Source organism: Ambystoma mexicanum, chromosome 5q (genome assembly GCF_040938575.1).
Source record: "Ambystoma mexicanum isolate Mex_15411 chromosome 5q, UKY_AmexF1_1, whole genome shotgun sequence".
Lineage (NCBI taxonomy): Eukaryota > Metazoa > Chordata > Amphibia > Caudata > Ambystomatidae > Ambystoma > Ambystoma mexicanum.
The window spans coordinates 828771921-828785761 of NC_090933.1; the positions used below are offsets into that span (position 1 = coordinate 828771921).

Genomic DNA, 13841 nt, shown 5'->3' on the forward strand with positions numbered 1-13841 from the left:
TGTTGGACATCACCAACATTGAAAAAGGGCTTCCTAGATGACAGTGCAGCATGGCGCCAAGCCGCGCTTCAAAGGTATGTTTTATTAAAAATAAAATAAAACACATTTTTTTGCACCCGCATAGGAAATTATACGGGTGCTAAGAGATGAGGTGGGAGGGGGGGCAGGGAAGGGGCGCTGGCTGCTCTGGCAGCTCGGAACACAGTCTTGTGCAATACAATACAGCCCGCATCCCGAGCCTCCTGATTGGCTGGCGCCCCTTTGCAGGGTGCTAATGAAGACGGAGTACAAAGAATAGCTATATTCAGGCAATACATATGCGTGTCATGCCTGAAAATTCAACAATGTGATAATATGAAGGATCATGAAGGATCGTGGTTCACTGTACACATAGAATTGGGATAGTGTGATCAGAACACCCCTGTCCACTCATGTAACTCTCTAAACCAACCACTAGTTGACAGTTTATGTAAGCAGGTGAATGTAAGCAGATTCACAAGTCCCATAACTGTTGTTAACTTTTGGTTGGAGTAAAAATATAAGGTATATTTGGGACAGTTGTATTCCACCTCACGACCATGATCCTGCATGTCATATTCCTGGAATACTGCGTAAGGTACTCATCACTCGTAATGAGAGTGGGCGTCGCACAAGGTGAATTCCTCCTCACTCACAATTTGTATAGTCGGTTAAAAGATGCATGATTGCAAAGTCAACTGTTTTTAACACTAACTCCATACTCAAAATAACGCCTTATGAGTCGTTTCCTTTACTCATAATGACCCCCTAACAGCAATGTCATCAGGAGGAAACTTGAAGAAGCAGGTACAATGGCTTACATACCATATATTTTCTGGATGCCCTGCAAGTCATCGTTGGGAAGCTTAAAGTTGTCAGTTTCCATGTACTGATAAAATGGAGCCATTATTGCTGTCGGGTCATTTGAATGTTCAAGTCCTAATGCATGACCAAGTTCATGAACTGCTACGAGAAACAGGTCATTTCCTGTGAAAAGAAGAAAACATCCAGGGTTAGAAACAGGTCGTAAAGGAACAATTCAAAACACGTCAAAGGAACTTGGTGCAATGTCAATTGGACCACAATTGCAAATGAAATGGGCAAAATGCATGCTATGCTAATGTTGGTATATGGACATGAAGCATTACCATTATAACGCACGGGATCGGGATTCGGGCTTGTTTTGCGCTTCGTTGCCTTGCTAGCAAGACAAACGCGTTGCCCTTGAGCTATGCTTCCCCCCCATCATAATTTTCATGACAAATACAAACATTTAACATATGAAGAGCTGAAACATATTGAGGGCCTCATTTATACTTTATTCACTATACATGGATGTCTTCATTCATCAAAAATGTAATATTGCAGGGTGTGGAATCTGCAAGCTTCAGTTAGAGTCTCCCACATAAGGAAACCTCTCAGCTGACATGCATTTATCTAGACCTCCAATCTACCAATGTGGTACCACCCCTTGAGCTAGAGCTGGCTGCTAACAGAAATGGTGATAGCTTTCCTTTCTGGGAGTGACAAGAAATATGTGAGGGGGCTCTTAAGTTTCCTTTGTGATTACCATTCTACTAATGAGGCTACTCAATAATGGGTCTAAGAAATGTCATCATCAACATACTGAACTTTTTCTACTCTTATATTTCTTCAATGCCAGATCTAGAAATGTCAATCACACTACCACTGCCAAGATATCAAACGAATTTCTTAATTTGTATATGGCAATACAGCATAATTAGCAGAACTGGCATTATGTTTAACCTCCTGTTAATGGTGTTTGAAGAAAGGTGTCTTGAAATATAGTCTGATGTGATATGATGGCTATTCATTTTATTGAATGTCAATGTGTTGACATCTGACATGGGAATACACCTCCTGATGTCACACAGGAAAACCCCTGCAGCACGTAAGACTCTTTTGGATTGACCCTAGCAAGGGGAAGGTTAGGATGTAATGGCCACTTGCACAAGTGTTTTTGTCCAAATTGAGTTGAAACCAAAAGCATGTTATAATGTGTCATCATCCCTTTCCAACTGGCATGCCACAAGCTGCTATACATGTATGCAGTGTAAGGCCTAATGTATGTTACAGACCTTGGCATATTGAGGAAACATAACAGGGAGCAGTATGTCCCAGCTGGCACTTCTGCTTACTCGAGGTGTGTCTAATAGCAAAGTTCCTTGAAAATGAATCAGATGCATGCAAGAGGACATTGTTGCTGCCTGATAATGTTCTTAGCAGCTGGGGTAGCGTGTGCTTCATGGCCATTCTGACTGTGTATATTTTGACTGCGGACATTATGTATGTGTCTTCAAAGCACCTGAGCAAATAATCCTAGTACATTGTATACCTTTTTCTCTGAGTCTTGTCCTTCAAGTCCTCATCGACATACTGCTGAATGGTGGACACTTTCACCATGAGGCAGGATGTAAGAAAAGGTGCCAGGCAGTATTTGATATCAGTATTAGTTGACTCTATGCACTGAAGGGCAATGTTAACAGTAGTTCTATTAAACTTTCTAATGATCATGCCACACCAGCCAAACCACGTTCCCACAGCATATTGCATATTCTCTGTTCCAAGTGAAATACTGGCAGTATGTCAATGGTAAAAGAGGTGGTAATAATGGTGGCAAACCTTTCATGATAACAGAGTTGGCAGCATCCTCAAATGGCTGCAGTGTACAACACACATTAAGCAATTGGTGCAGCTGACTTGCTATGAAGTATCCTACATTCACTGTTGAAGAAGGCAATCACTGCGTTGTTTGCTCATGCAGGTGGTCTAGTCTGTGCAATGTGGAATTCTAATTGGACTGCAATGCTGTATTGAGCTGCTAATGGCATGCCTGCAATTAGCAGACATCTGAGTCTGAGCGGTGTAATGCAAGCACATCACATGGGCAACCACAATAATTCACCTAGTCTGTGAGAATTTCTGATACAATGTGTCACCTCAAGATGAATATGGAAGATACAAGGCATATGCTTATTCCGGCCAGTCATGGCGGGGAGTACATAGCATCCATCACCAGCTGCCTACAAGGCATCGTTATAACTGTTGAGAGCTAATATACTATGCCAGTACTTCCTCAACTCTCACCTAACCGTTCTGATCTGTCTCCAATCTTTTCATTTGACTAACCTGATGAAATGCTATGCTATTTGTGGAATTTTTAAAGGATAATGTTCATAACCGTTGATGGGGACTATCATTGGTAAAATTGCAAAGGCTCAATGTGAACCATGATGAGTGGGAGAGGCTCTTGTGATTAGGTGTAGAGTTCCGTACAGACACATTTAATTACACTTGTAATATGTTGTTATGGTCTGTTTCAACCAAGTGTTCTTATTCCTGCAAGCCGCAAGGGTTCCAACATGGATGCTGATTTCTTTTATTGACACTTAAGCAACAAGGGAGGCACAGCCACAACTTCCACAGTCATCATCTACTTTTGGTGTTCTGCAACAATAGTCCTGACACTCCAATTCAAATCATTCCACTCATTTTTATCCAATCGACAGTTCTGGGCAGAGTGGATACCATGCTGACCATGTAGTGGATGCAGGTACACAGAGCAGTCTGCTTTGGTGGGGCAGTTTTGGACATCATTTTTCCCAAACGTGTAGTGTAATCTTGGGCCAATTCCTCTTTCAGTAAATTATGGGCCTAATTCACAGACACGGTTTATAGTGGCAAAACCCCATTGGAAAATGGGCTGTGAAATAGGCTCCATGTTTCTGTTCGGAGAACTTCACTTTTCTCTGCTTTCCATCACCTTGTGCGTGCATGGTTGCTAATTAGCTGTTAACTCTAGAGATTCAAGATTTATTTGTATTGTTTAAAGTGCAAACCTAGCTGAAGAGCAGCAGAGCGCTTTAAAACAGAAGGGTGACACAATTGGGCTTGGAATTTTATACAGGTGATGGAGGGAGAGAGTGATTTTTACTCATCCTGCAGTTATTGTTGAAAGATTTGTGTTTTTAGTATTTTGCAGTACTGGATGATGGTGAGGGAAATTTGAGTATCGACCGGGATTGAGCTCCGGATGGGTGGGGCGTAGCAGGAGAAGGACTGTTTGGGAGTCTTCTTTTTGAGGGCTAGCTTTGACTCCAATCTTTTGATAGTTTTGCTACATGAGGTGCGAGAGCCTCTTGGTATTCCATTTGAGACTGATTTGTAGGTGATACATGCAGTTTTTAATATGATTCTGGCAGGAAGGGGGAGCCAGAGAAGTGTGCACAGTGTTGGAGCGATACTGTCAGATTTGCGGGTTCCTGTAATCAGATGGGCTGCAGCATAGTGGGCTGCTTTCAGGGGGTCCAGGTGTGTGACGGGAAGCCCAGTAAGGAGGGGATTTCCCCCACTGATGATGGTAAGAGAATGAGGGCTTGGACCACTGTGTAGAATTAATTTGGGAGAATGAAGGGTTTGATTTTGTGGAGTGTGTGGATCTGTAGTCTTGAGGTTTGTGCCCCTTTGGCTATGTGCCTTTGGAAGGAAAGGCTACTGTCAACAATGAGGCCCAGGGATTTGGCTGCGTTTGACAGCTGTGGGGTGAAGCATTCTAGGCACATGTCAACCAGCCATTGTTGCACGAACTGTAGTTTGGTGGGGGACAGATGAGGACACATTTGGTCTTGGTCGAGTTCATTTGAGGTAGGAATTTGACATCTATGTTTGGATAGTAGCCAGGCATTTGCAGAGGGGAGTGATGTCTTGGGGTCCACTAACCTTAAAGTACAGCTGGTGTCCCAAGAGTTCCATGTTTACAATGAAGATGATTGGGGAGAGAATGACACGTTGGGGAACCCCACACGTGATTGGCAGTAGGTTTTAATCTGAATGATTCCATCTGTATGACCGGATGCCTACCAGATATGTAGGATGCAACACATTTTAGTATGCTCCAGAGAAGCCTATCCGGTCAGCAAAGATGGAAAGCAGCATTTGGTGTTCGACTATGTTGAAGGAAGCTAAGCGGTTATAGAGGCATTGGCATTGCATGGGCCCCTGTGGTGCAGGGGTCCCCACAGCCATGTGTTCTAGGGGAGGCCCCCTTAGACTGATAAAAGAAATACTGTCTTTTTAAAGCCAGTCTGATAGAGAGCTACCCCTTACACACATGACATGGTAGCCTCTGGCTCCTCTGCACATGACAGGAAGTGTTTTTGCTGCAGAGGAGGGAGTTGGAGGACTTCCCGCAGAGGAGTTCCTTGGAGCAACCCCATATTTCAAAAGGTAATAAAAAGTATTTTGTGTAAATCTGTGTTTGTGCATGTAAGTGTGTGTCTATATGGACAATATGTAATGTGTTTGAATGAGTGAGTGCATGATGTATGGTGCGTGTGTGAGTGATAAGTGTTGTCACTCTCCTACATTCAATGTAGGCCAGTTTATCCAGGCAGCAACACTTATCATGCATGCTTTACCCTTGACACACAATAACTGTGCATCAAGGGTAAAGCATGCATGATATGTGTTGCTACTTGGCTACATTGTCCTACATTGAATGTAGGTGGGTCTAGCCAGGTAATAACACTTATGTCATATATATCATATCAGATCATATCATATATCATATCATATCATGTTTGATGTACCCTTGATGTACAGATACTGTGCATCAAGGGTAAAGCAAATATTATAAGTGGTATTACTTGGCTAGATTGCCCTACATTTAATATAGGCTAGTCTAGCAAGGTAATAACACTTATGTTTGTTTTACCCTAGATGCACATTATCACCTGACTAGACTGTCCTACATTAGTGGTGCCTTTCTGCACATACCTTCTTATTGGGGCATGTCATGTCTTACTTTCCATCAAGGGTAATGCAAACATGATAAGTGTTGTTACCTGTTATTACATTAAGTGTAGGCCAGTATAGCCAGGTAATAATGCTTATCATGTTTGCATTACTTGTGATGCCAGGTAACAAACGCCATGCTACTTTCAGAAAGTAGTCTGCATATTCTTTTTTTGGATCTTAATTTTTATTGAATGTTCATACAAAACAGGACAGAACAATATTCATAATAACACTTGCAACCATGTTTGCTACAGGTCTTTCTTCAAAGATCACATGACATAAAAGAATGTGTTTACCACTTATGAAAGCATTCCTACCCTCTGCACATTCACTGATATCTAAGCCAGTCCTCACATCCTTCCTGAAAGTTCTATTGTTTTATTCATGTTTATTAGCCATTATGTTCCTTTGCACTGCATGTCATCCACTGCATACCTTTAATCACAACTGATCCAATTATCTGCCCATACCTTCTTGTAACCTGCATTGAGTTGCCAGTACGTACCCCATATACCCAGGAACTCCTCCTCTCTTTCTTGCATCTGGTACATTAGCCTCTCGTAAACTGCTGTCTTCAGCATTTCCCCTCCCACGCTGTGCTGTTGCTAGAGGTTTTCTTTGTGTAGCCCTGAGCCTCAGGATGCCTTACTTAGCAACCAGTAATGCTGTGTTGAGCCAATTCGCTGCCTGAGCCATGAGACTGTACTCCTGCGAAGGATCATGTCAAATATATAGCTTTGGTGTCCAAGTTACCTGTTTACCCAAGGCGTTTTGCATTTGATCATGCACACTCTCCTAATATTCTTTAAGTGGTACAGAGGACCACAAGATGTGAAACATATCTGCCTCCTGCGAGCTGCACCTCCAGCATCTATCATCCTGCCTGAGGCCAGCCTTCTTTAACTTCTGGGGAGTCCAGTACCATCCCTGCATAATTTTGAATTGCGTTAGCTTGAGCCTTACCTGCCTGCATCCCCTGGCATAGTTCTCTAGGATGCTGCTGAGTGCATTATCACTAAGCCGTACATTCAGTGTCTCTTACCATCTTTTCCCCCACCCTTCTTTTGTGCTCTCTGCATACAACGCGTCTCTTAGTGTGGAGTATAGGATTCCTGCCTGTCCTTTCCCACTTTTCAAGTTTGTAAGCATTCTGGCTACCAGTGAGCTCTCCGGTCCAGTCCCCATGCCTGTGAACACATATGTGATACAGTGCGTGAGTTGAAATGACCTTAATTTTTCTGCCAATGGTTGAAATTAATATTAGATGAGCAGGAGTTAAAAGCAGCTCCTGGGTATCCAGCATTAACCAGTGAGCAGGAGCTACCACTAAGGAACCAGGAGCTACTACATAGCTTTCCGCAAACCTAACTTCAACATAAGATACAAACTTAACATTTTTCTTATTTTGTATGACCCCTTAGGCTTTAAATGCCATATAGATGTGCCCTAATGCTATTTACATATTGTCCCAAATGCAAAGAGTTAAATTCACATTGGCATGTTTGTTTGACATCAGTTGGCCTGGGGAGCCAAAGTAGCTCCTGGTTGATGTTGGTGCTAAGCTAATCAGGCTCTTCTTGGCTACAAGAAGGAGCTAAATAGATCCCAGCTCCCCTGAATTTCCGAACCCTGTGGCCTCAAGCAAAACTCAGTGGATAGAGTTTCAAAGCTAAACATCTTTACTCCCTACCATATGGCCTTAAATTGGCATATCCCTCTAGCATCAAATTCCACCCATGCTATGCTTTTCCCCCCGATATTAATGGCAGCATTATTCCATGGGGTGCTTCTTTCTACCAATGAAAATCCACTTTAAGTAAGCGGTGCACCCTCCTCCACACCCCAGCTGTGGTCTTTAGGATTGGGTGTTTTTGTGCCCATCATGCTCTGTGTAAATCATTGCCTCTCCGTTTGCATGTCCTACAGGCTGTTCTAATCTCGCCCATGCTGGCCACGTGTGTAGTTCTCTGTAAAATGCTGCTATCTGCGATAGCTGCTGTGCTATGTAATGGAGCTCAATATTGGATAAGTTAACACATCCTGCTGTTATGGAGGCATACAACTTTTCTTTTTTTAGTCGTGGTCTCACGTTTCCCCACACAAAATCCTTTATCCCTCTCATGATCCAGTGGTAGCATAGTGAAGGTGTAATTTAGCCTTGTTACAATCATCATCTTCCCCATATAGACATGAGTGCTTTGCAACAGTCAATTTCTACACATGCCTTTTTCCAGGTTTATTCTGTGTTGTCCTTGACCATGTCCACCAGGCCCTGATTCAGGTGGACCCCTAGGTACTTTATGCCTCTGTCAACCCGTCTGAAGTTGTACTTTGTGATACTGCATTTAATAGTGCATTTGTTCAATGGCATCACTTCACAAAAAATTGTGAGAAGTTTGTAACTACGTTCTCGAGTTCTGCTATGGAGGAACCAGGTTTAGCTGGGGTTAACATGATATCATCAGCATAAAGTAGGGCTTTCACTTGTCTTATCAGTGTCTGGATTCCCTGTATGTTCCTATTCTCCCTCATTGCCATGGAAAGGGGTTCTAGTGCCAAGGTGAACAGCAGTGGTGATAATGGGCAGCCTTGCATGGTTCCCCTCTTGATTTCAAATAGCTCTGAGATGCATCCTCCTGTATTCACCCTGACACTAGTGTGTGAGTACAGCAACCCAACTTTTTGTACATAGTCTTTATCCAGAGCAAATCTCTCTAAAACTCGGAACAGATACCTACACCCTAACCTGTCGAAACGCTTTCTCTGCGTCTAGAGAAAGTGCTAAACCTGGTTTACCTCTCTCTCATCCCACAAAACATACAGCAGTACTCTCATATTGTCTCTCGCAGTATGCCCAGGTATATACCCCACTTGGGTACTGTGCACTAACAGTGATATTACCGTCTGCAATCTCATCACCAGTATCTTAGCCAAGATCTTTACATCAAAATTAATTAACAAAATAGGTCTATAGCTCCCACAGCTTATTGGGTCCCTCCTAGTCTTAGGTCTTAGGTCTTCTCTTGGTGACTTATTTGTCTTCATGTTTTTGATGATCTCCCTAACCTCCTCCACTATAAAAGGTCCTCCTATCTGAAGCCTTTCTTCAACAGTTAAGGTGGGTAAGTGTGTTATTTAGAAACTCATCTTTCTCACTTTAGTCTGTGGTCGCTTCCGCTCTGTATATGTTACCATAAAACCTGCAGAAGGTTGAGCCTATATCCTTTGGATTGGCAATATTTTCCCCTATTTCTACATTCCCCAGCACTGTGATTCCTGCATGCTCTTCTCTCTGCTTCAGTTGTACAGCTAACAGGTGACATGGCTTCTCGCCCTGTTCATAGGTAGTTGTTTTTATCCTAAAGAGTGCATACTAGGCTTTCTCAGTAAAGAGTCAATTTAATTCATATTTCGCTCTCCTAAACCTCATGAGGTGTTCTTGCATGGGCTGTTTGTCATAGAGGTGCTTTAGATTAATGACATCCTCTTCGAGCGGCTTTAGCCTTTGCTTATCTTCCCTCTTCCTTCTCACCCCTCTTTGCATCATGATCCCCCTGATGTGTGCCTTTTCTGCTGCCCATAAGCTGCTTACTGTGCTAACTGAATCATCATTGAGAGATAAGTATTCCTCTATTGTGTTTTTAAGGACCTGTTTGTCTTGCGGATGTTTGACCATAGTTGTGTTCAATCTCCACTGTGTTGCCCTTAGCCTTCCAAATGATGTATCTAGCGAGATCCTCACCAACTGGTGGTCAAACACCCCCCCTGGCAGTATGTCACATTGTATCATGTTAAATAGTAATTGATTGGGGAGTAGGAAACAGTCAATACGCAGTCTTGTGCCATATACACACAATGTGAATGTATATCCCCTGCCTGAGGGATTCAACAATCTCCAAGGATCAAATAAACTATGAGTTTCTAATAAGTGTGTCAGATGCTCTCTGTCTTTGGAATTACCATTTCTGGGGTTGTCTGACTTATCAAGATTGGGATCTAGCAGCAGCTTCCAATCTCCCCATCAGTATTAGACTATTGCCCACCCCACCAGAGAATCATGAAGATCTGAGAAGTATTGTTGTTTGTCTGCCGTAAGTGCATATATCGAGCCTATGATTAACATGATGGTGCCTATGTGCACTTCAATTGCCACAAATCTACCTCCCTCATCTGCCCGAATCTTTGTGATGCGAATCAGAAGTTATTTTCGTATGAGAATGGCCACCCCACATTTCTTTCCTCTGTCCAGGCTACTGTGATACACTTTACCCACCCAATCTCTACGCAGCTTCTCCACCTCCCGCTTGTCAAGTTGTGTCTCTTGCAAAAATGCTATTTCAGCCTTTTTGGATGCCAGGTATTGCAAAATCTTTTTCCTTTTTATATAACGCCACAGCTCCTTGACGTTCAGCGATATCGCCCTTATGTTTTCACCCCCATCCAGAATATGGATTTCCTGAACTATAAGAGATGTTCTTCTTGTGTGCAGACCCCCCACTCGCTCCCCTTCAATCATTGTTTGTCTGGTATTAGCTCTGTATTAAAACTTTGAACCATGTAACTGAGCATCTCACAAGTCCCAAATAGCAGCAATAACCAACTAGCATAATCTCTCGCTTTACTCCTCCTCATATATCCAGTTGAACTATCCTCCTTATGCAAGCTGACCCGCAATCCCAATACTACTACTACTTTTCCCAGCATGTCAACCACCCCCGTACTCCAGGACCTCCCCAACCCCGGACCCTCCCTCTCCTTTTGTCCATTATTCAACATTGTGAATTTCATGTGAGCAGGGATCTGCCTGGTAACCACCCATTCCTTCTTTCCACGATCATTTGCTCATTAGAATCCGACCAGAGTAACATATATGCTCCTTCCTTTCTGGTAATCCCTCTCCCTCTTTACCAAACCTCAAATGATATAGACGTCTCTTTCATTTGGTCCATTGTTGTTGTCAGTTCTTCAGTGGCAATCTCAATGTTTCTCGCATTCTTTCAATACTCGAGCTGTCCCTTAGCATTTGCTCATCACCTATGAGCTTGCGTCGGGCTCCCTGGCTTCTCTCTTCCATTCCATCTCGTCTTCCTGTTGGTGTCCTACGCTATCATGGCTTTCCGCACTTCTCGGTTGTGACGTGTCCATGGCGTGTGCCTCGAGATCTTGCAGGTAGTCCCACAATTTGGCATGCTTCGAAAAAATGATGGTCTCTCGTGACAAGCATTCTTGTTGGTTCCAACAAACCATAGCACAGGTACCATTTCCTCATCATTGGTCTCATGTCCAAGAATCTTTTCCTCTTGGCTGACGTCTCCTTGGAGAAGTCTGGGGCCATTTATATATCATGGCCTTCCTACTTTATCAGACTTTGCCTGTGACAGCAGCCAGTACCTTGCCAACATATGGCTATTGCAAGAAACAGGTGATAATTAGTCCCGGTGTCTGCATGTTTCTCCCATTTCTTCTTCGTACTCTATGTGCTCGTTGTATCTCCAGCCCCTCTTCGCAAACTCCACTTTACTTTACTTTATTAGATGTGTACGGCGCACCACTGACCCGGATGCTTAAGGGCACCAGCAAGACAAAAGACATGACATGACAAACACAGAACGGATCAGAGCAGACGGAGACCGGTGGAGTCTATTATAGCAGTCAAAAGTTATATTGCAGGGTTGAAGTGAAAAACCTATGTGAACAAAAACGTCTTAAGTCTCTTTCTGAACGAAGCTGTTGAGCTTTCTTCTCTGAGACCCAAGGGGATTGTATTCCAGGCAGTGGAGGCTGCTGCAAAGAACGCCCCTTTTTTTACTTGTGACATTCTACAAGCTGGAGTTCTTAATTGAATAGTATTATTCGATCTGAGGTTATGTGTATTCGATTTTAATTGTAGGACTTCTCTAAAATACAGTGGCGCCGGGTCTCTCAGACACTTATGAATAATCAAAAGGAGTCAAAAAGTATTTCTGGCTTCCAGACTCCTTCTGGCCTCGGAGACGTGGTCTCTTCTATTGAGGTCCATGAAGATTCTGATGAGATTATTCTGTACAACTTGAAGCCGGCCCATATTGGATTTGGACAAGCCAATTAGCAAACTGCTACAATAGTCAAGCCAAGAACTCATCATGGTTCTGGCTAATATCTGTCGGTTGGCTCTTGAAATAAAAGGCTGCACATGCGCCATCAGTTTTATATAGTATGAGGCAGAGAAGAGCACACTACTAACCTGTGCATTCATGTTGAGATTATGATCAAAATAGGTCCCTAGGGTCTTCACTTTGTTTTTTGTTTTTATGATGCAGCCGTCAATTTGAAACTGGGCAGATTCAGTTCCCATCCTACGGGTTTTTGCCTCTTTACCAATGAGCATCAACTCAGTTTTGTCGGCGTTTAGGGCAAGACCATTATTACACATCCACCTCTGGATCAGTCCATATATCCTATTGATAGTAATTTCATTCTCAGAAAAATTGTCAGAGAGAGGCATGACACATTGTGTGTGATCTGTGTAATTTGTGAAACCTATCTTATTTTCTTCTAAGAAATTAAGAAAAGGAACAGTGAAGATATTGTAAAATACAGGAGACAGGCAGGTCCCCTCTAGTACTCCTTGTGTGAGCTCAACCGGTTTTGCATCCGCCGCTGTGCTACTAACTGGACATTGTCGATTGCTGAGAAATGATTTGACCCATCAGGTCGCTGACCTTGAGTACCACGCCAGCTCCTTTAGCCTGGAGATCAGTAGTACATGATCTACCATTCCAAAGGCAGCGGACAGGTCAAGCAGCACAAGCATGGCCATCTGCCCATTGTCCTTAAACCAAATAAGTCTTGACTTTATGTTCAAAAGGGCGGTCACCGTACCATGGTTCTCCCTAAATCTGACTGCCACTTGTTTGATGTATTGTTAAGTTTAAGGTGAGCCATAACTTGAGTGTATGCTACACAATCAAGAATTTTGAGCAGGCATGGGGAGTTAGAGATGGGCTGATAGTTTCCGTGGATTCAATGGGCATAGACCGATCTTTTTCAAGGGAAGTGTGATCCATGTAGTGTGATCCATGTATTCTTAATACCAGTTGGAACACGACTTTCACTGAACGAGCCATTCACAAATTTGCAGAGGGTGCTAATCAGTTACAGGGGAGCAAGTTGTTACAATCATGGCAGGGCATGCATCCCCCTTACAATTGGTCAGCTTCATATGTTCTGTTATCAGTGCTAGTTCAGGTTCAGTCACTGATTTGAAGACAAACCGTTCTTCTGGTTTCCACAGCTTTTCGTAATGTCCATGATTTTCTCATCACTGTGTACCATCGCTTTCTTTGCCTGTACAATGTTATCTTTAATGGTGTTTAGTTTAGCAAACATGGCATCCTGAATCGAGGCACACCATTCAGCCTCCCTGATAATACCCTCTGCTGTAGCCTGACTCGGGTGTTCCAGTTCCTTCAGAATGTTAAACAATTGCCTTGGTTGGGATTGTGCCTTATTAATTCTGTAAAGGAGCAGCCGAATGCCTCTGCAAGAAGTCCCGCCCCCCTACCACCTGTATGTTGGAGGCCTGAGATTGTGCTTTGCTTGACACCAGCTGTTAAGACCATACCCCGCAGAACATTCAAAAGAAGGTACCCACTGGGAAAGCCCTATCAAATGTATTCCTGAAGAGATGACAATCTTATGGAGGAAATTCCCAAATATGAAAAAGAGCAATAAAAGAGATGGTGACGTCACAAGAAGCGAGCGTCACTCACCGAGAAGACAGGCTGAAGAAGATGCATGACACTTAAAGAAACTGATGACGAAATAAAGAATGGAGTAAACTGTCATATGCGAAGAAAAGAGTGCACATGTGAAGAGCACTGCAGAAAAGACATGCTGTTCAATAATTGTATAGATGCAGCAACGCAAGTAGACTAAGTGATCAAAGAAGCTGGCGATACATAGTAAATAGACTGCAAGCGGAGCCGCCATTATATAGAAGCTGGACATCAGTGTCATAATTTTAG

The 13841-nt window shown here is 43.1% G+C and overlaps 1 protein-coding gene across 2 annotated transcripts in view; it reads right to left on the reverse strand.

The window, feature by feature from the left end:
- The window catches only part of MMP16 (matrix metallopeptidase 16), an 892963-nt gene that overhangs the window by 285530 nt on the left and 593592 nt on the right, over positions 1 to 13841 (reverse strand). For both annotated transcript variants that reach the window (XM_069621310.1, XM_069621309.1), the window contains one exon: positions 844 to 1005. In XM_069621310.1, the coding sequence (XP_069477411.1) occupies positions 844 to 1005 (162 nt within the window). The remainder of the gene's footprint in view (positions 1 to 843; positions 1006 to 13841) is intronic.